The sequence below is a fragment of the Bombyx mandarina genome, chromosome 03 (assembly GCF_030267445.1).
Source record: "Bombyx mandarina strain Sakado chromosome 03, ASM3026744v2".
NCBI classification, from domain to species: domain Eukaryota; kingdom Metazoa; phylum Arthropoda; class Insecta; order Lepidoptera; family Bombycidae; genus Bombyx; species Bombyx mandarina.
Genome location: NC_143210.1, coordinates 4,513,955 through 4,536,556, shown reverse-complemented (window position 1 = coordinate 4,536,556; position 22,602 = coordinate 4,513,955). Strand labels below are relative to the sequence as shown.

The 22,602-nt window shown below is 34.9% G+C and overlaps 1 protein-coding gene across 2 annotated transcripts in view; it reads right to left on the bottom strand.

The window, feature by feature from the left end:
• Nucleotides 1–461: 461 nt before the first annotated feature.
• Nucleotides 462–22,602, bottom strand: part of NGR-A14 (neuropeptide receptor A14) — a 64,454-nt gene continuing 42,313 nt past the window's right edge. The window contains exons 2-8 of one of the 2 annotated variants that reach the window (XM_028184466.2): nt 14,395–14,594; nt 13,241–13,460; nt 11,462–11,625; nt 9,016–9,209; nt 7,675–7,795; nt 2,968–3,150; nt 462–1,600 (exon numbers count right to left, since the gene is read on the bottom strand). In XM_028184466.2, coding sequence (XP_028040267.2) covers nt 1,432–1,600; nt 2,968–3,150; nt 7,675–7,795; nt 9,016–9,209; nt 11,462–11,625; nt 13,241–13,460; nt 14,395–14,585 — 1,242 coding nt within the window. In that variant the 5' untranslated portion in view covers nt 14,586–14,594 and the 3' untranslated portion in view covers nt 462–1,431. The remainder of the gene's footprint in view (nt 1,601–2,967; nt 3,151–7,674; nt 7,796–9,015; nt 9,210–11,461; nt 11,626–13,240; nt 13,461–14,394; nt 14,595–22,602) is intronic. The other variant, XM_028184474.2, reaches the window with a different exon arrangement.

The window sequence follows — 22,602 nt, the reverse complement described above, 5'->3', positions numbered from 1 at the left end:
TAATAATGTTAAACGGGTAACAATAACGCCATCTATAGCCGAATAGCCGAACGAATATCGAAGGATCTAGTAACATCTAGAACGCTCGAGAAGTACAATGCCATCTATTGTCAGATAGCCTTTTGTGGAAAATTCTCGATAATATTAGGGTTGTGGTATTGGCTATAAAAGATTTGCAGAGATGGCACGCAGTCAGTTAGTTATCGGAACTATTCGAAGCGAAACAGCCAACGGATCACCTGAAGCGAAGCGGAAGAAGCGAATTGAGAATTTTAAAGTGTTTGTGAAGTGTTTTAAGTGTTCTAAGTGTTGAATACAATTTTTAATTTGTACTCCGGTAGAATTTCATTTATCCCAAAGCCCAGCGCGTAACATTATATATCTCATGACTTTTTCTGTATTTACAAACAACAAGCTCCTATATATGGTAAAAATGAAGGTAGACTTAAATAAAAGAGCTCTTTACAGACATCCATTTATTATATGAATTTAAGTTTTGGCTAAAAACTACTACATTTGCACTAATCGAATAGGAATGAATACTCTATATACTTATTGAATAATCTACGTTTAAAAAAAGCAATTATTTACTTATATCATCCTATGATAATGTTTAAATGTAACAGCATTATAATTACTTATATTAAATCTTTATATTTTTAGCTTATGTATAAATGGTACTTTTGTATAAAAATTGGAATGATAAAATTATTATAAAAAAAAAAGTTTTGAGAGCTTTCCGAAGATTCTCGTTTTTCTACGGGTGTAATCATAATTTAGTCATATTATAAGCATAGCTTATTCATTTTTCAAACATTACGTGCTATTCAGTTCTCTTAAAATCTAAAAATGTTTCAATCTAATATTATTAAACATTTTTCATCTTAAAAACTAATTTTCTTTGGTCTTGATAATGAGTTCAGTATAAAATTGGGATTTTTCAAACTCTACAAAAGTTAGAACGTTTCAATATTAAGTAACTATAGAATCTGAAATTTTTTAAACAAATATATTTTTATAAATCTTATAATTTATCCGAATTCATTATTAGTGTAGCATTCACAGCAGAATAAATTACAATTCTGCATTTTATCATACAGTACCTACGAGTAATATAAATCTCACATCTTTAGTATACATATTTTACTGATGGCAGGACGCATTGTGGGTCCGCACGGGTAGATACCGCCACCCTGCCTATTTTTGCCGTGAAGCAGTAACGCGTTTCGGTTTGAAAGGTGGCGCAGCCGTTGTAACTATACTGAGACCTTAGAACTCACATCTCAAGGTGGGTGGCGACATTTACGTTGTAGATGTCTATAGGACTCCGGTAAGCATTTAACACCAGATGGGCTGTGAACTCGTCCACCCACCTAAGCAATAAAAAAAACGTATACAAATTCTTATAATGGAAATAATCCAAGTCAAAGTTTATCTGTTGATGCGTTTGTCGTCAATTTCACCAGAAATGAATACATTGGAGTCCCTAATCGTAAGTATGGTGACCCCGTCGGCGTTGTTTCTCGTTATGATATTGCTCTTCTTGTTGGTACTTCCGTAATCGTAGTTCGATATTACCACACTCTCTGTTGTTGGGTTCCTGGAATAGTTGATGGAACATTCATCGTTGAAATAAACGGTCCGCCGGTAAATGTGAACGATTAGAACGCATATTTTTGGATCAAGATTAAAGGTTGAATTGTCAATGCTCTTGATAGCTCAATTGTCGCACATGAATTTTTTTCATATAGGTAATTCAATTTTAATATATTTCGACAAATTTTAAAACAGATCAATAGATAGATCAGATAAATCTCTATATATAAAAATTAATTGCTGTTCGTTAGTCTCGCTAAAACTCGAGAACGGCTGGACCGATTTGGTTAATTTTGGTCTTGAATTATTTGTGGAAATCCAGAGGAGGTTTAAAAGGTTAGATAAATATGAAAATCGGAAGTTGGATGGATTCCTTTTGTTTGTTTTAAGTTTATTTTATACAAAAGTTTAGGTCTTTTAGGTTTAGATTGAGGCACAACGAAGTCTGCCAGGTCACCTAGTAGCACATAAAATAATTAGATGACACGATTTGAAGAGAGAATCTCATTCCCAAACCGTGCCCAAGCCGTAACCACAATTTTTAATTGGAAAACCTTATACAAAACAGTCTAGATCTTCATGATCAGACTGCAAGAGCATATGTAACAGTTTTTTTCTATTCTTTATTGTAAGATAACTGCATGTACCTCCTAAATTATTATTGAGCTCTAAAGTATCGATAAATTTGAGAACCTAATTGTATAGTCCGATGTACACTTTTCATATCATCGTAAAATACACAAGCGCGACCTACGCCACGGTCGCGTTTATACATGAAAACTATACCAATAACGCTAATTAAAAAAGAGGAAATCTATATATTAATACATGAAGCAAAAACTTTGTACCCCTTTTTACGAAAATTAGGCGGAAGGAGGAATAATATGAAATTTCCCACACTTATAGAGAATATAGAGAAGGAGTGCGGAATGCTAATATATTTTTTTAATTATGCTTAAAAACACATTAAATCAATAAAAATAAAAACATTACACATACTACCATGTATTTGACACACACGCACGTAATATATACTATTTATTTATTTATTGTCAAAGTTTTCTTATTGCTTGTAATCTGTGGTCAAATTGAGAATAGATTAAATATTGTTTGAATTTATTAATATTTGTCTAAAGTGTAGTCTTGGTGAAATCTGTGATTACAGAAGTATAATAGTCTTTGACAATAGAATCATATAGTGTACAAACTTATGACTTCAATTAATTATAGTCGAATTCCGACTATCGACTTCGAGGGATCATTAGTACATTAAAATAAGCGTCCATAATTCACAACCTTTCCAAGAATAACACTTTCAACCGCGTAGAGCATTAAATTAACTAATAGGAAAATAAATATCATGATTCGAACCTGTTGCACCGATGCCGGTGAGTGCTCCGGAATGATGTTTCGCAGATGGCGGTTCTAGATAGACGCGAGCTGCAGGTCGGATGTAGAGCGCTTCGGCGACAACACAGGTAGCGATTGAAATGCTGCCTGAAGACGCCGCTGACGCAGTACAAAGCGACCGGATTCACGCAGGAGTTCAGGAAACTAAAGACAAAATTCGTTCTTGATTATCCTTTTTTAGTGCTGGAGGAAAATGCCGCGGATTCCCTGGACGGCGCACCGGACAAATGCGTGTAAATCCTGGAAGAACTAGGCGTCTCCTTAAGACTCTCCACCATTTGCCTACCTAAGATTTTAGAGTTTTTCGGTCACGTTGCGAGGAAAAAGGGTAACAATCTCGAAAAACTTCTCATCACCGGCAAAGTGAAAGGAAAGAGGCTTAGGGGGCGTAGTTCCATGCGCTGGTCCGATTAGATAAAGACGACTTTGGAAGCCAGCATCAATGTCGCTATCCACTGCACGGAGGACAGGAGTGAATGGAGGAGCATAGTCCTAACAAAAGTGCTCAGTAAAGGTCACGACCCTCAGCTCTGAGAAATACGACGCACAGAGAGAGAGAGATTCTTTTTTTTTATTATTGCTCAGATTGTTGGACGAACTCACATCCCACCTGGTGTTAAGTGGTTACCGGAGCCCATAGACATCTACAACGTAAATGCGCCACCTACCTTGAGATATAAGATCTACGGTCTCAGTATAGTTACAACGGCTGCCCCATCCTTCAAATCGAAACGCGTTGCTGCTTCACGGCAGAAATAGGTAGGGTGGTGGTACCTACCCGTGCGGACTCACAAGAGGAACTACCACCAGTAATTACGCAAATTATAATTTTGCGGGTTTGATTCTTATCACACGATGTTATTCCTTCACCGTGTAAGTCAATCGTGAACATTTGTTAAGTACGTATTTCATCAGAAAAATTGGTACCCGCCTGCGGGATTCGAACACCGGTGCATCGTTCGATACGAATACACCGGACGTCTTATTCTTTAGGCCACGACGACTTCAAATGTTTCTTGAAGTTCTTGTAATGAGGAACTTCTTGTAATGTTTATTTAATTTATGAATATTTTTGGAATGCTCTAAAGCCGAAATGGGTTTTATCATTCAAGAAGTCATAATATTATTAATTTTCAGGACTTTTGTGCATTGTAAAAAATGGTCTTGAGAGAACTAGTTGGATGTTTCTTTAGTTGTGTTACTTTGATCAGTTTTTTTTTTAAGTTTAATAACTCTACAAATTAGTAGTAATGTGTCGTACTGTACTGTTTTTGTGTGATTTCTGCTGTGCAACTGTTTGATGTTTCTATCAGCGGAATACAAACAGTCTATGAAGAATGTAAATCGTAGTAACAATATCTTACAAGCATATTATTGTTTATGTCAATATTCACTTTGTATTGGGAGACAAGTTGAACTACATTACCTTTACAAGAAAAAGAACTGATGAAAATAAATCGACCCTAAAACCTATTACCGCGTGTCCTTACTATAATGTTAGCAAAAAGCCTAAATAACTTCATATTCTCGCAGAGGTATAGTGAACAAAACGCATTCCCAACCGTATCGTGTGTCGGAAGTAAATGGATAGTAAATATTGTTAAAAGCAGTCCAAGGGTTATTTCAGGACCCAGGAGGTATATTCCAGTCAACATTTCTTAGTACATTTTCAGGTGTAAGCCACGCTTAAAGGATCTCCGTCGTTTTACGGTGTATTTTTGATACATTCCGGACATACTCGAACCCTCCGGACTGCGGACTACGGACGAAGCTTAATGTATTAGATAACTTCGTTATTGTAAAGGTATTTAATTCTCCTTGTGATATTATATTACCTTTTGGAGCTACGAATTTAAAACAGTCAATCTACTGTTTGGTTGACCGAAGAAGAGATGGATGGGTGTGTGAATGATGATATGAGAGAGAGAGAGAGAGAGAAAGAGAGAGAGAGAGAGAGAGAGAGAGAGAGAGAGAGAGAGGAGTGGGTGTTGAGATGACAGCTGATAGAAGAAAATGGAATAGAAAAAAATCGCTGTGCCCACCCCACCTAGTGGGATAAGGTGGAAACAAAGAAGAAGTACCTAATGTTTGGTACACATAGATATTATATAACGGCCGTTTGGTGTAGTGGTAAGTGACATGGTCACTACACAAGGGGGTCGCGGGTTCGAATCCCGCCAAGGGAAGATATTTGTATGATAAATATAAATGTCTTTTCCAGGGTTATGGATGTATATTAAATATTAAATATATGTATGTGTATAATAAAAATCTTACATTAATATCCGTTATCTGGTACCTGTAACACAAGTTCTTTACGAACTTATCACGGGACCAGTTAACGTGGCGTGATTGTTAGTAAATATTTATTTATTTATTATTATTATTATATTATCAACGTATGTTTTGTTTGCAGCTCTTTGATATCGAAACGGAATATTGAATTAATTTTTTGGACGGATATAGCTAAACCCGTGTCGTGTGAGAAAGTTTTTTTTAATCAAGGAAAGGGGAAAAACCGTGGCTATAGTAAAAAAAGATCGGGGTTTTCCCTTTCGAGGCCCCACTAAAGCCGTGGACGCCAACAGCAAATGTTTTCCTTGTATTGAATACTACGCTTAGTCGGTTATTTTTCAAACACTGGCAAACGGCCATGCCGCTTATTTGTTAAGAATTTAAAAGAAACTAGCGGCCCGCTCCGGCTCCGCACGGGTCTTTAACAAAAATTTCAACGATATTTGACGTTGTTTTATTTTTTTAAATAAAAGTATACTTATTGCGGCATAACTATAATAGTTAGACATAATAATATGCTGTTGCGACACTTTTTGTAAATAATAATGTGTTCTACAAATTCGTAGTACATTATTTTATTCTATCATCAATAGTTTTCGCAGGGAACGCGATGTGAAGAATATTTTAGGTAATTTTTTTTACACCTTGGGTTACATTATTGGAGTTTTAGTAAGGATCCGTATTTTTAAAAAAAAAAGGCATATAGCCCATGTCACACGGAAATAGTGTAGATTCCAAATAGTGAAAGAACTTTTCGAATCGGTTCAGTAGTTTCGGAGCCTATTCAATACAAACAAACAAACAAATATTTCCTCTTTATAATATTAGTATAGAGTATAGATAAGCCGGCTGCGAACATAGACTTTTCTTCGGTTTTTACTGATCGTGGACATAATTAAAACTACTACATATTAGGATGTAGTCTTGCGGTTATTGGGTTTCATTATATCCAGACATTAAAGGTTATTTGGTTAAAGTGAAATTTTTGCAACTTTACACGAGAGCCAATTAAAGTTTAAAATGTCTGTATGAAGCTTTAATAATTTGTGCATCATTAATAGCAGCACAAATAGGCTTTTCGTTGTAAATATTCAGTGTAGCAATTATTTTGTAAAAATGTACAGGTGTTTATAATTAAGAGAGCATTTTATCTAGAAATTAATTTTTATGTATATGAAGCGCCCTTGTCAACGGCTCAGTTTTGTAAATTGACTGAATTACTTAAAAGATTTCAAAGAAATCTAGTTTATAATGTTATGAAAAAAATCAAAATTCGAAAAATAAGGAAACACAAAAATTCGTTATCGACAAAATTTAAATAAGTTAGCACAATTTAAAGTTACATTAACTGTGGAAAAATACTTTTTAAATAGATTAGGAATTTTAAATAAATCAATTAGGATGTTCTAGTCTGTCACACAAAAATCTAAACATTAGTACGAACTTTTTTTTTTATTGCCCTTGTAGGCAGACGAGCATACGGTCCACCTGATGGTGAGTGTTACCGTCGCCCATAGACTTCAGCAATGCCAGGGGCAGAGCCAAGCCGCTGCCTACCGCTTAATACTCTCCACAAGCCTCTTTTGAAGAAGAACATGTCATAGCGCTCGGGGAACTGAATGAATATGTCAAAAATATACTTTTTAAATTTACTAGAGGAGGTATTTATAATTCGTAAATCAGTAAAGTATCAATTTTAAAAGAATGTATGTAATGTTACGTGTCGTCATCACCTTTAAATAGATGGGTTCGGAGGTCGCGTAATGCTTCCACAACTTAATCACTCTTTCTTAAAACAATCTTTGGAGTACTGATTGCTATTTCATTTTACGACTAACTTATAAGTTATATAGCATTTGACCATATTGTCGGTCGAGTAGTAACGAAATCAGAACTTTTGTAAATACATATAAACTTATAAAATTAATATCTACTTACAATTGTTAATGAATTTACTATATAATAGACTCTAAATTTGGTTTCTTTGTGGTTACAGATTAGTGTAGTAATTGAAATAAATAAAATAAAAACTTAATTTTTTTGCTTGCAGTCTTTTTTTAAATTTTAATTATCAATAAGTGCAATATGAAGTTAATCTTATATATATTATAATGTTTATGAAAAAAGGCTGCTGACCGATATCATTTTAGCGTTAGATCAACCTATTGCGTTCCTTTTCATCAATAAAGATTTAAAGAAACGAATTTGAAGATGAGCATTCTGTGATGATGATTGTGATTTCTGATGATGAGTGATTACGACGCTGACGGACAGGTGATATAACTGGGCAATTTCGTGTCAATTGACTTAGAAGTCCTTGTATCATTATAATTTTAAACACTCAGAATGATGATTTTTTTTATTTCTATTTACCTCAAACAGAATCCAATGATGCGCAATGCGTGGGTCCAATCGTTATAGTCGAGTAACGAAGTCGGAGACAAATGATACCACAGCTCAAAAGCGTGATAAGGCAGAAAGCAGATGAAGAATACTGCAACAAAACAAACTTCCAATCGTTTTCATTCAGAGGCCATTCTTAAATTAAATTAAAATCATTTATTTCAGAAACCAGTCCAAATGTGTACCTACATAGAATCATTGAAACGTTATAAAAAAACCCAGAAATGATTAAAAATAATCACACAAATAAAAATATATTCTGGTCACTATCGTGGTTTAAATTTCGATTTGTACCCGAAGTGCTTAACACCCAGTCCGGTTTAGTGCTGCATTATCAGGCAGTACACATCCATCCAGGCGAAATGATCCATGATTTCATGCATAGTGAAAAGATACACTATGGCGACAGCCCCATCAATGCCCTATAGACATTTTATCCTTTAGGTCACGATTGTTTAAAGACTTATAAAGCTCTTCCACTAGTCATCACGATTCATCGATCCCAGTTTTACCTTAATCATAATACGTTGACATCGTGCAAAAAACCGGTCATGATCGTCCAATTAAATCAGAACATATGCCAAATACTAATTGCCATTTATATGTATATACTAATAAAAAGAAAAGAATATTAATTTAATGCTTATATTTAGTTATCGATTGACCATAAATTGCCATTTTTACATGAAGTTTACTGAACCAAACACATAAACCATTTAGAGAGTTTGGTCCTAGAAAACGATGAGGCGTAACAAAGGGATTTGTGGGCTGGTATTCAATTATTTGGAACGGCCCACACACTCTTTTTCAAATACCTTTGAAATAATATTTCGGTTTTTTCGATAAATCAAGTAATTCCTAATAAGATTTAGCGAGAAAAATGTACGTAGCTTTTAAACCAATGTGACTTTATTTCAAAAGTAGTAGTATAGGAAAGTGATAAAAAGATTGCGAAGGGTTTAAGTGTCGGGAAATTGTTTTATCTAGCCTCTGATATCCAATACAGACGGATAGATCCAGATCCCTAAAATTCTTATAGTTGAATATTTATTTCAGAACCGAAATTTTTGCTATTATTATTATTTTGCTGAAAGAAAAATGTCTTAGTGATGAATTATAAAATTCGGAAAGTGTATCAAAAAAACGACAGAAAAAAAATACAGAAGTAATTTCTACCCTTTGCTGTTTGATACGAATAATTAATTATGTAATAATTATGTTAGTATTTGAAAACAATTTTGTTTTGACAAAAAAAATTTGTAAGCTACACTAAAAGTAAAAAAATGCTTTGCAACAAAGACGAATACATACCAATAACAAATATAAGGACCATGCAAGCTACCGACTTTCTAGCTTTAGCCTGAGCCTCGCCTTGACCGCCTTGAAGAGCTCCTGGCATCTCCCTGGTACTTGCAAGTAGTCTCCGAGCCATCAGAGAATAGAAAACCGTAATCACGATCAACGGCAAACCGTAGTATACCAAGGCTTTGGCAATTGTCATTCCTCTGTGAAGGAAAAAATTGTATGATGTTTTTATAAAAGGCATATTGCTTATTGTTCGTTTTTAAGTGTTCCCAATGGAACTTGATTACTAAGTTACCCTTACAATTTACAATTATGGTATCGATCGTTTGGCGAGTCCCCAAAGACTAGGTAGAAGGTAAACAGATTTATTTGCTCCCAGCTTCCTATCCTCAGTCTTCAGTATACCCAATGATCATAGCGATTGCAAGAGCGCCAAAAAATCAGAAGCTTACTAAATTATAACTAGTCAGGTCATAAGTATTGTCACACAGTAAAAACTTTTCTTTTAGAATGCTGGCCACAAAAAGTTTATTGAATTCGAATTTCGAATTGTTCATGAAAATAAAAATGTATACTTTTAGAATTTTACTCATTTTTAAATATGGAGTGGACGCTTAAAGAAGACCGTGTTGCAGTTATTGCGTTGCATCGTTGCGGTTAGGCGCCAATTCAAATTTTTACCATACTGAAAAATTTGAATATAACCAAAAGATTCGTTTATCGTACCATCAAACGATACAATGAAGACTCTAGTGTAGAAGACAGGTCAAGAAGTAGTCGCCCTCGGTCTGTTAGGACTCCAGCAGTGATAAAAGCTGTGAAGGCGCGAATTCAAAGAAATCCCAAACGTAAGCAGAAACTGTTGGCCCTTCAGATGGGTTTAAGCAGAACCACGGTGAAAAGGGTGTTAAATGAAGACTTAGGGCTTCGGGCATATCGAAGAAAAACAGGACATCGTTTGAATGCTCGTCTAATGGACCTGAGACTGAAGAGATGCCGCGCTTTGTTGAAGCGGTACGCGGGAAAAATATATCGGGAAATTCTTTTTTCGGAAGAAAAAATTTTTACCGTAGAAGAGAGCTACAACAAACAAAATAATAAGATGTACGCACACAGTAGTGAAGAAGCGAGCAACCGTATTCCGCTTGCCCAACGAGGTCATTTTCCATCCTCGCTCATGGTATGGTTGGGAGTTTCTTATTGGGGCTTAACAGAGGTACATTTTTGTGAGAAAGGTGTAAAAACGAATGCAGTTGTGTATCAAAATACAGTCCTGACGAACCTTGTGGAACCTGTCTCTCATACCATGTTCAATAACAGGCACTGGGTATTCCAACAAGATTCGGCGCCAGCTCATAGAGCGAAGAGCACACAAGACTGGCTGGCGGCGCGTGAAATCGACTTCATCCGGCACGAAGACTGGCCCTCCTCCAGTCCAGATTTGAATCCGTTAGATTACAAGATATGGCAACACTTGGAGAAAAAGGCGTGCACAAAGCCTCATCCCAATTTGGAGTCACTCAAGACATCCTTGATTAAGGCAGCCGCCGATATTGACATGGACCTCGTTCGTGCTGCGATAGACGACTGACCGCTAAATTGAAGGCCTGTATTCAAAATCACGGAGGTCATTTTGAATAAACTTTAGTGTCATAAGAATCTATGTTTTGTTAAGTTCATTTTGGTATATGAATGGTTACATAATGAATAAACTTGTTTCAATTATTTTACATTAAACATGTGACAGAATTTATGACCTGACTAGGTATCAAAAGAGCACGTTAAAGAAAAGTGTGGTAGTACTAAACCGTGTTTACAGCATTTTAATTATAGCAGTTTTATGTTCCAGTCTCAATTAAAAATAATTCACTGAACCGTACATATTAGCAAGCAGTTGAGTAAACAATATAAATCACAACGCAACAAGATCCCGACAGCTACGTAACAACTGGCGATCAATCAGTCACCAATCAGAATCACTTTTGAATCAATCACAATCAGAATAAGCAGGGTTGTATAAGTTGTGCTTTTATCCAAAAACGTTATTTTTTTTAGTCCATTTTTTGGGCCACTTTCCGATTTTAGTTAGCGCGAGGGAGCCTTTTTTATTAAATTTATGAAGACTCATAAATTTCGTCTGGCTTTTAATTTTTAATCTGCATCAATATAATTAATGGAAAACTAATATAGACCAGTCAAAGTGGCTTTAACTACGCCTTTGACCCGCTAAACGTTGAAAAGTACTTTTTGTTTATGTCTACCATTGTGTTCTACAACTAAGATTATTTTGATTAATTCTATATGTAACATATTGCCAAGTTTCGCATACACCACAGCCCTATTAAAATTGGCTTCGCGCATTTGCTAGCCTCGTGAAATCATTCTGGAAAATTCTGGCGGGCGCAATGAAAAAATATCTATCACGCTTTAGCGTAGCCATTTAAAATCGTACTTGGAGTAGTTAGTCCAGTCCTTCGGATACGGCGTGCAGTATACGATAGTAACGTTGTCTTTTAACTCCACTGTCACTGTACTGGAGAATATGGCGGCGGGGATGGCAAAGATAAACGCCGCGCCCCAGATGAATGTGGCACAAACAAGTGGGAGTTTGCGGAGCTGAAACAAACGTTTATCGATTAAACCGGTGTCTGTATGTCTGTTTTAGCGGCCAAAAGTTTAAGGAAACAAAGATTCTGTGGGTGACGTGCAAAACGGTAAACTTTAAAGAGTCTATATATTAATACGTGAAGCAAAAACTTTGTACCCCTTTTTACGAAAATTGCGCGAACGGAGGAGTATGAAATTTCCCACACTTATAGAGTATATAGAGAAGAAGTGCACAATGCTAATATTTTTTTAAAATAATGCATAAAAGATATATTAAACATTAAATCAATAAAGAAAACATTACACACACTACATACCATGTATTTGACGCACACACGCATGCATACTATTTATTGTCAAACTTTTGCTCTTGACGTCTGTTGTCAAATTGAGAATAGATTAAATATTGTTTGTTTTTGTTAATATTTTTTATAGTATATAAGTCTTAGCGAAATTTGTGATTATAGAAGTATAAAATACAATCATAATAGTGTACAAACTTACAATTCCAATTAATTATAGTCGAATTTCGACTACTGCGGGGCCACTGGTTTAGATTAAATGGTAATCTTTGTCAACCTATCGTTAGTTTGTCATTTACCTGAATGCTTAGCTGAGGTGCTAAATGCTTAACTTTAAACTGCTGTTTGAATGCAGTTTTAATTCCAATTATAATGAGCAAACTGAATTACCAGATAATGAAAGTTGATATCGCTTATGAGAACCAAAGTATTTCAATGAAACTTCGGTACTCCAAAACTGTCCATCGATTTAATTATCGGAATTGAGAACTACTTACCGAATCAAAATTGGCTTCCCAATTTAATTTCAATTTCGAGTGTATATCAATTATTCCGTTTCGAAGCCTGTAGACCTTTACTAAATTTATCGAAATGCTCACAACGCCCTTTTAAATAACATAGTCGATTGACTTATCAATTAATCAGAAGAAAATGAATAGAATGATTAAAATACTGGTAATTAAGTGCACTCAATCTTGTTTGACTAAATGTTAATTGGTCCTGCATCAATGAATTTTGTTTTTATCAATTTGTAATTTGATTCAATCGAAAGTCAAAAGTTCAAATATAGAGTTGAATATTAGCAAGATTTGAAAGATCCCTACTAATATATGGTACTAATCTGGGAAGGTAACTAGTTTTTTAAACCACTGTATACCTTTTTTTTTTTTTACCTAGAAAATCTTCACGAGTGACCTCCACAGTCATGAACAGATACTATTCTCTGGAAAGCAACTCCTAAAAATTATCGTAAAACGTAACTAATTGCATGCTATGGCACCTTGTGCACGGTGGCACGAGCTGGCACGTTTCTTCTCCACCGTCTTGTATTTTTCTTTCGAGAAGTCATTACGCAATTTTACGTAATGCAATTTAAATTTTGAGATTATATCCTAAAGATGACGCTAACATTATTTTTGGGCATCTATATGATTTTTAGATATCCCACTAACCATATCAAACCGTATGAAGCACTAAAAATATTGCCCCATTAATGTTTTTATTTGGCACGATCTAATCCTGAAGGGACATAGATTGTCATTTGCTTCGTTCGAAACGTAACATAAATCATGATAACATATATAATCTAAGCGGTAACTCACTTGTAGTTTCCTGAATGGATTTACGATCGCACAATATCTCTCGGCCGATAGGGCTGTCAACGTGAACACGGATACACCAATGCTCACATCTTTTGCTGATTCAGAGATCCTACATATAAGCTCTCCCCATGGCCAGGACTCTAAAGTGTAGATTATGGAGACGAACGGCACGCATATCAAGATGACTAGCAGATCCGCTAACGCTAATGAAAATATATACCTGTGGAAATTAAATCGAGGGGTGAAAACCTATTTGGACATTTATTTTGCAATTAAAGATGTGTTTTATTTGGTATTAGCATCAGCAGTTTTATGTTTTTAATTGAATCTCAATTAAGCTTACTACATTCAAATAGCTGAAAAAGTTTTTTGTCACAATCTTCTTTTGCCAAATTTTAAACTATAAATGGCTCTCCTGTAAAGTAGAAAATTATCGCTTAAACCAAATAGTCTTTCACCAGTCGGAATGTTTTTAGATCTAAATTCTAACAGAGAGTATTTTGTGAATTTTTGATATGTTATACTAAACTTTTAGTATTCAATAAACATTTTACAGCACCACTTAAGTGAGTTAATTTTGTAAGGAAATCAAAGTTTTCCATGAACTTCTTTACATTATTTTAATCTAAGTACTTTATAAAATCGTTATAACAAGGTGTATCTCACATAAAATCGATTAAATTGCTAATAAGTGCTTATTGTTATACTTAATTGCTTTTGTTGAATTTTTAGAAAATTTACCATAGACGTTTAATAAGACGATGAATCATTTTTGGCCTGCAAAACCCTATTGCTACTAAAAAGTCGCTTTTACTGAGACTAGTGTTAGGAAGTTTTATATAAATGTGGGCTTAGTATTACAATATGCTGGTCTAATACTTAACAGGACCCTACTGCCCAATCTCAGGAGAATCATTAGTGTAGATGAAAAATCGAATCTCATAGAAAGAGAGAAAAATAAATCAAAGTCATATGGGTTTAGTATTACAATATGCTGGTCTAATACTTAACAGGACCCTACTGCCCAATCTCCGGAGAATCATTACTGTAGATGAAAATTCAAATCTCATAGAAAGAGAGAAAGATAAATCAAAGTCTCAATTGCTTTAAGATAGAGATTATCCCGCCATATAAATCAAAAAAGCGCCACTTACGTGTTAGGAGCGTTTCTCATTCCTCTATGTCTGGCGTAGACTATCACTAATGTTCCGTTCCCAAGCACCCCAACAACGAATATAATGGCGAACAATATTGGAACCAAATATGTCTCCAACCTTTCATCGTATGGCATATATTCGTCAGTGTCGTTTTCCGCAGACATCGTGTAGTTAGCTTCGGCAGTCATTATGGATAGCTGTTAAGGAAAATTTATTATTAGTACACTGGTTAGTTTACTGGTGGTAGGATACATTGTGAGTTTTTTTTTATTGCTTAGATGTGTGGACGAGCTCACAGCCCACACTTGGTATTAAGTGGTTACCTGAGCCCAGTAACCGCTTAACACCAGGTGCTAAACAAAAAAATATCAATTACATCTGTTGTGTAGATAAGATATTATCTACACTACTTACACTACACATCATTTAAATCTAGTATAATTTCATCTGATGATTAAAAAATCAATAAAGAAGTATTTTTAAGTGGTTTTTTTCTATTGCTTAGATGTGTGGACGAGCTCACAGCCCATCTGGTGTTATGTAGTTACTGTAGCCTATAGACATCTACGACGTAAATGGGTCACCCAACAACAGCTGGCCCGCCCTTCAAACCGTAACGTATACTGCTTCACGGCACAAATAGGTAGGGAGGTGGTACCTACCCGCGCGGACTCAGAACACGTACTAGAAGACGTACCAGTAATTACGGGTTTCATTTTTATTATACGATATTATTCCTTCACTGTGGAAGTCAAAGTCCGTTAAATGTCATGAATGTGCTTATTATACAAAGGGCGAAGACAAACAAAAATCAGCATTTTAAAAGCTATATATAAACAACAAGAATTTTGAATTTGTTAGAATTTTCTGATACAATAATTCCCATTAAACTTCATTCCATCATATTTGATTAAAGTACCACACTTCCTAGAAGCTCCAATGATTTTATGAAACTTTTATTGAAAAATCTAAATTTCAAATACCAGCAACATTTTTGAAAATGGATTCCTTCATAAAATTTAAAATTAAATATTTTTTTATTTAACCTATGGCTTGAAATTTTCTTTTCATCTCTATATTGAAATGTTTGATTAAAATTCTGAAAAGAAATTCCATTTCTCGTTCTATTTTTTGAATGCATTTCCATTTCACATTTTTGATGAATATTTCAATAGTTTTTGCTTTATGAAACTTCTTTGGTCATGATTTTGTCAGATCTCAGTGGGAGCGATGTTGACAAAATCTTCCAAATAAAATCAAAAGGGAACGATCATAGTTATTAATCGATCTAGGCATACAAACGCTGTTTGCCTTACAGATGTTTGGATAGTGAACCAATTTCATTTGGCGTATAAGCGATGCACAAACATGTTTGATCTGATGCCGGCTGTAATGAATCTTTTGTTTTCGGACCGATCCTCACACTGAAAGGTTTGAATGTCCATATCGAAAAAAAGTGTGGAGCGAGTTTTTTTTGTTCTAGATGAGCCGCGTTCTTGTGGTCTCCCTGGTATTAAGCCGTTACTGAAGCTAACGATATGGTTTTACAGAGCTTAGATGCGGCTATTCATCTTGAGACAAGTGGTCAAATTCGCTAAACTGCTTATTTAGTGGAGAGCGGAAAGATTGCCAATAGCTAACCGAGCGACACAAAGGAAAGCCTAACAGATCAGGTAGCTGGTTTGCAGATATATTTTTTCTTGTCACTTTTCGATTTCAAATCGCAGGCCGCAGAGAATATCCTTTAAGAAACTCAGCGTACTGATGCTTTGAGCTAAGCATCAATTCAAAGACTTCGAAGAGCATTGTAGTCGGTGTTATAACTGTTGTTTCTGTCAGAAATACTTAGTGTCCGATAGTAATAAGATCGAGAGAAGACGATATGTAAATATTTGGTATGTGATCACTATTATTCTTGGAGAAGGCTTTCAATGCTAAAATTATTATTTATCAGTGAAATCATTCCATTTATTTCGTTCATTTTTGATACATCTTATACAATTTATTTAAGTTAAAATTTTTTAGGCGCGTTGAGAGTAGCATTCGTTCCTCAACAAAAACTCGCGACAGATTCGTTACAACTAGAGAGAAAAGATACAAAAAGAAGAAGAGTGAGAGTGAGAGAATAGACAAGGCGTCTCGCAAACCACCCGACCGTGGAGAGAGGGGAAGGACAAGGCGAGCTAGGTCCTTTCTCTTATACATAGCATTCCTTATTACAAGAGAAATTTGATTTAGGGATGAGGAATAAAGAAAACCACAATACCGCAAAAAAAGTTTCACTTATTTCACGTGCACCAAGCTGCACGCCTACAATTATTCATATATTTGCATTACACTAAAAGCCGTGTAAGCAAAAACAGTGTCAAAAATGTATTCACACTTCCTTGGCACGCATTTCTAACACTACAGATTTTTCATTGGAATGATTCAGTCTTACGTTAAGTACTTAAATTATTACTGATACAAATTTATTAATATGTATAGGATTTCACTCGCGTCTGTTTCTGTATGCGGTTGCTATTTATTTCCAGAAGGAAATTTTTATTTATTATAATATTATGTACGACAAAAATTCGTGAAATGCTCTATTTACTAAAATGCATGTTTTAATAATAAATGGTGAGTACAATAGAAAAAATCTCGCAATAACCGCAATCGTGCTAAACGGAAATTTCAAGGTAATGAATTATCTGAATCAGAACGCTGCATAGACAAACGTACATATCGCACATACGGTGCGATAACGTCACTTAAGCAAATTATGTAATTTTTCAGGAGCAACGTTGGAAAATTCAACATCAGTACATAGTATAAAACAAAGTCTCTTTCTCTATATCCCTGTGTGCTTAAATCTTTAAAACTATGCAACGGATTTTGTTGCGGTTTTTTTTAATAGATAGAATGATTGAAGAGGAAGGTTTATCTGTATAATAACATCCATTAAATAGTGGAGAAATCAATAATAAATTACAGTTTCCGAAGCGTAGCGAGGGCGGGTCGGTAGCATTATTATATAATTCTTATTAGTTCTACTAGACTATAGAAATAAAATGATAATATTGAAACTACAACTTTAAACTTCATCAGTAAAAGCAAAAATCTCTGTCGTCTCAATAATAACTATTAAAAAATGTATTTTCTCATACTCAGTTCAATTTTAACAAAAATTTCATAAGTCACTTTATAACACCATATGTGCGATATAAGTGAGTAGTGACAGAATTCGTGCCGTCGCGTCATCACATTGATCTACAAAGCGATAGCACCCTCTCAATAGTAGTATTTTCCTCACAATACAGAACTAAAAAAATATAAAACACTATTTTGTTAAATTTCACGCTCTTCTGAATCCAAAAACCGTATCAATCTAAAACTGAACGTGTAGATTGTTGTTATCGCTTTTCCATTGATATTTTCATGTTTCCCTATAACGATCTATTTTGATATCTTTTTTTGAGACAGATAACGATAAAAAGCTTATTGAATTCGGTCCATTGGTTACATGTCATTTTGTAACAATGTGTGATGAAGCATGATCCTTGATTTATTTGATTAGACCAAGTGTGTGTCTTTTACATTGAGATTGATACCGAACTGATCATCAAAAACGGACGACCTAAGCACGAAAAATAATAAATGTAAATACATCCAAATTTTGTTATTAAGCCCAGTCAGTATACGATGGTGATCTTCCATGGTGACAATAAAATTTCATCTAAAATAAATAAAGAGACAAATTACGAAACAAATCTGTCCGAACGGAAATTCGAACACGGGTTTCCCGCCCACGTTATTAAATCTCCATTTTCCGGCATAATTCCTTTATAGAAACGTCAGAAAGATAAATATTATTAGGCTCATGGCTGTCACAAGCCGCCGGGGAACAAACACACCGGTAGGTTCCGATCGAGTGAATGTGTCGAAACAATCACAATGAGCTGTTTGGGACAGATAGGCCGCTCAAAATAAACTTTTGTTTTGGAAAATTTTAGTCATCGAATTGAATTATAAGCATACTGGCCGTACTCGCCCGCTTTGCTGGGCATTTAAAATTAACATTATTATTTATTGTAATTATCATTAGGGAGTCCGACGCTCATATAAATATTAGCCTATCCATTAAGTACATGTACTTTCTACATGGATACCGAGTTTCAAGTCAATCGGATGCATGGTTCAGTAGTTATAACGCAACGTCCGTAAAAATCACTGTAGATTTATATACTAGTATAGGTTACGCCAAAGGAAAACAGTTAATAACTAAATTAATTTTCCAGAAAACTCCTTTTTATAACGATAAAAGTATATTTTTTCGAAGCTACGCTCGAACTGATAGGTGAGCTCACCTCAACCTGATAGAATTGCTTCACAAAAACAGTGTTTCGCTGAATATACCACCGGATCAGAATCGCGAGCCACTGAGAAAGTCCGGCGAGAAACTCAGTGGATTATTAAACAATGACAATTTTTTCTATTAATTCTGTTGCTTGTACACGGCTATCTAATTATTAAGTATGTGCTGCGAAACTTGCGTATTCACTCATCATAGACAGTGAATTTTCCACAAAATATGAGTTATTGGTGGTAATTAAGCTGGTAATTACTTTGAAGTCGTCGTTGCCTAAAGAATAAGACCAGATATCAATCCAGGACCAGGATAGGTACAATTTTTTCTAATGAAATACGTACTTAACAAATGTTTACAATTGAATTACACGGTGAACGAATAACATTGTGTAATAAAATCAAACACGCAAAATTATATTCTGCGTAAATACTGATGGTAGGACCTCTTGTGAGTCCGCACGGGTAGGTACCACCACCCTGCCTATTTCTGCTGTGAAGCAGTGCGTTTCGGCTTGAAGGATAGGGCAGCCGTTGTAACTAACTATACTGAGACCTTAGAACTCATATCTCATTTACGTTGTAGATGTCTATGGGCTCCAGTAACCATTTAACATCAGGTGGGCTGTGAGCTCGTCTACGTATCTAAGCAATAACAAAAAAAATATAAGCCGTTCCTCTTCGCTGTAAGATTATAAAAATATCTGAAATAAATAAATTAATTAACAGAAAGAAATCGCACGTCACCTCTTATTGGAATGCTAGAAAGTTTATTATAACTGTCAACATGGACGTGCCGAGTTGGTTAAGCTTGCAGCTATTGATTTTAAAAACCATTACAAAAGACTTAACATATCGTCTTTTCGCCTTAAAAGTGTACAATTTCCAAAAATATTCGAAATTGAGTTAATATGCGGAATCATTTATTGTATCACCAGTATTTTTCTCATTAATGCTGTCAAAAGAGCGTAGTTTAGCTATAGTTTTTTATTTTTATTTATTGTACTTTATTTTGACTACCATTAAAAAAATGAGTACATAATTTTATCTTACTTTAAAAGACAGATAATGTAACTGATAAAAACAAAAAAACAAATGTTGCAAAGATGATTAATATTAAAAATATCATATTTTAAACCTTTTTAAACACTCTCCTGTAAAATTTAGTAAGTTTTCAGAATATCTATATATTAATACGTGAAGCAAAAACTTTGTATCCCTTTTTACGAAAATTGCGCGGATGGAGGAGTATGAAATTTTCCACACTTATAGAGAATATAGAGAAGAAGTGCACAATGCTAATATTTTTTTTAAATAATGCATGAAAGATACATTAAATCAATAAAGAAAACATTACACACACTACATACCATGTATTTGACGCACACATGCATGCATACTATTTATTGTCAAACTTTTGTTCTTGACGTCTGTTGTCAAATTGAGGATAGATTAAATATTGTTTGTCTTTGTTAATATTTTTATAGTGTAGTCTTGGCGAAACTTGTGATTATAGAAGTATAAAATACAATCATAATAGTGTACAAACTTACAATTTCAATTAATTATAGTCGAATTTCGACTACTAGGGGACCTCTAGTACAGTTTTAATGCGAGAAGACGATATAATCATTTGACAATGAATAGAGATTTTTCTAATGTATTAATTTATTACAGAAAGAGTGTGTAACGTCGACGTCTAAAGTGATAAATCGCCATTTACAAATACCTATGTTATTTCAATGAATTCTTCAAAACAAAACAAACATTTACGAGAACTCGTAAAGTCGTTCGTAAAACATCTAAATCTTGTTCACATGCTAAAAGTATAAGACGACGGCCCGTTTGGAAAAAGAATAAACATGTGAAATTACGCAGAATAAAAATATCGTACGTATTGAAATTTTAAGTGTTACATTTTATGTGAATGTCTCTAAAATATTTTTTTAAACACAATAACGTTCATTATGTTAATGGATATGTATTTTGGACATATTTTTTTTATTATTGCTTAGATGGGTGGACGAGCTCACAGCCCACCTGGTGTTAAGTGGTTACTGGAGCCCATAGACATCTACAACGTAAATGCGCCACCCACCTTGAGATATAAGTTCTAAGGTCTCAAGTATAGTTACAACGGCTACCCTACCCTTCAAACCGAAACGCATTACTGCTTCACGGCAGAAATAGGCAGGGTGGTGGTACCTACCCGTGTGGACTCACAAGAGGTCCTACCTAAACCATATCGCCGAATAAAAAAATAATATCTTTTACCGCCATGGCTTGGTAATAGTTTAAAAATGTATTATTCTCTTATTTTAAATCGTTTTATCGATGTGTATTAGTTCAACTGGCGTCGACTCTGTACCAGGACACAGTGTAGCAGTCACAAGTACTATTTATGTGTCAGTACATAAATCAAGTTCCATTAAGGACTAACCGCATAAGACTACACATATCATGTACACAATGCTGTGTTTGTTCAAACGTCAAAGACAGAAACATGCTATGAGTGCTAACAGCCACTTTGGTCGTCCATAAAAAAATAAATAGAAAATAATTTTATTAAATACTTAAAGCAGAATGCTATTATATTTTTTTAAATTTTGTTTTGTTTATTTATTTGTGAAACCAACGGTACAAAATAAACATATAATATTTAAATAAATTGCTAAAACAATAACCAAACATATTTCCACCATCAAAATCTCATATAAGTAGAGAGTGAACAAAGAAAAAAAAGAGAACTTTAAGTTTACACAAAAATAACAATAGCAACTCAATAGGCACATATTATTATATACATCAACTTATACTATAAAACTTAATAATACTCATCGGACTAAATCTATAACTAGTCAGGTCATAAGTATTGTCACACAGTAAAAACTTTTCTTTTAGAATGCTGGCCACAAAAAAGTTTATCGAATTCGAATTTCGAATTGTTCATGAAAATAAAAATGTATACTTTTAGAAATTTTACTCATTTTTAAATATGGAGTGGACGCTTAAAGAAGACCGTGTTGCAGTTATTGCGTTGCATCGTTGCGGTTACGCGCCAATTCAAATTTTTAACATACCGAAAATTTTGAATATAACCAAAAGATTCGTTTATCGTACCATCAACCGATACAATGACGACTCTAGTGTAGATGACAAGTCAAGAAGTGGTCGCCCTCGGTCTGTTAGGACTCCAGCAGTGATAAAAGCTGTGAAGGCGCGAATTCAAAGAAATCCCAAATGTAAGCAGAAACTGTTGGCCCTTCAGATGGGGTTAAGCAGAACCACGGTGAAAAGGGTGTTAAATGAAGACTTAGGGCTTCGGGCATATCTAAGAAAAACAGGACATCGTTTGAATGCTCGTCTAATGGACCTGAGACTGAAGAGATGCCACGCTTTGTTGAAGCGGTACGCGGGAAAAAAATATCGGGAAATTCTTTTTTCGGATGAAAAAAATTTTACCGTAGAAGAGAGCTACAACAAACAAAATGATAAGGTGTACGCACACAGTAGTGAAGAAGCGAGCAACCGTATTCCGCGTGTCCAACGAGGTCATTTTCCATCCTCGCTCATGGTATGGTTGGGAGTTTCTTATTGGGGCTTAACAGAGGTACATTTTTGTGAGAAAGGTGTAAAAACGAATGCAGTTGTGTATCAAAATACAGTCCTGACAAACCTTGTGGAACCTGTTTCTCATACCATGTTCAATAACAGGCACTGGGTATTCCAACAAGATTCGGCACCAGCTCATAGAGCGAAGAGCACACAAGACTGGCTGGCGGCGCGTGAAATCGACTTCATCCGGCACGAAGACTGGCCCTCCTCCAGTCCAGATTTGAATCCGTTAGATTACAAGAT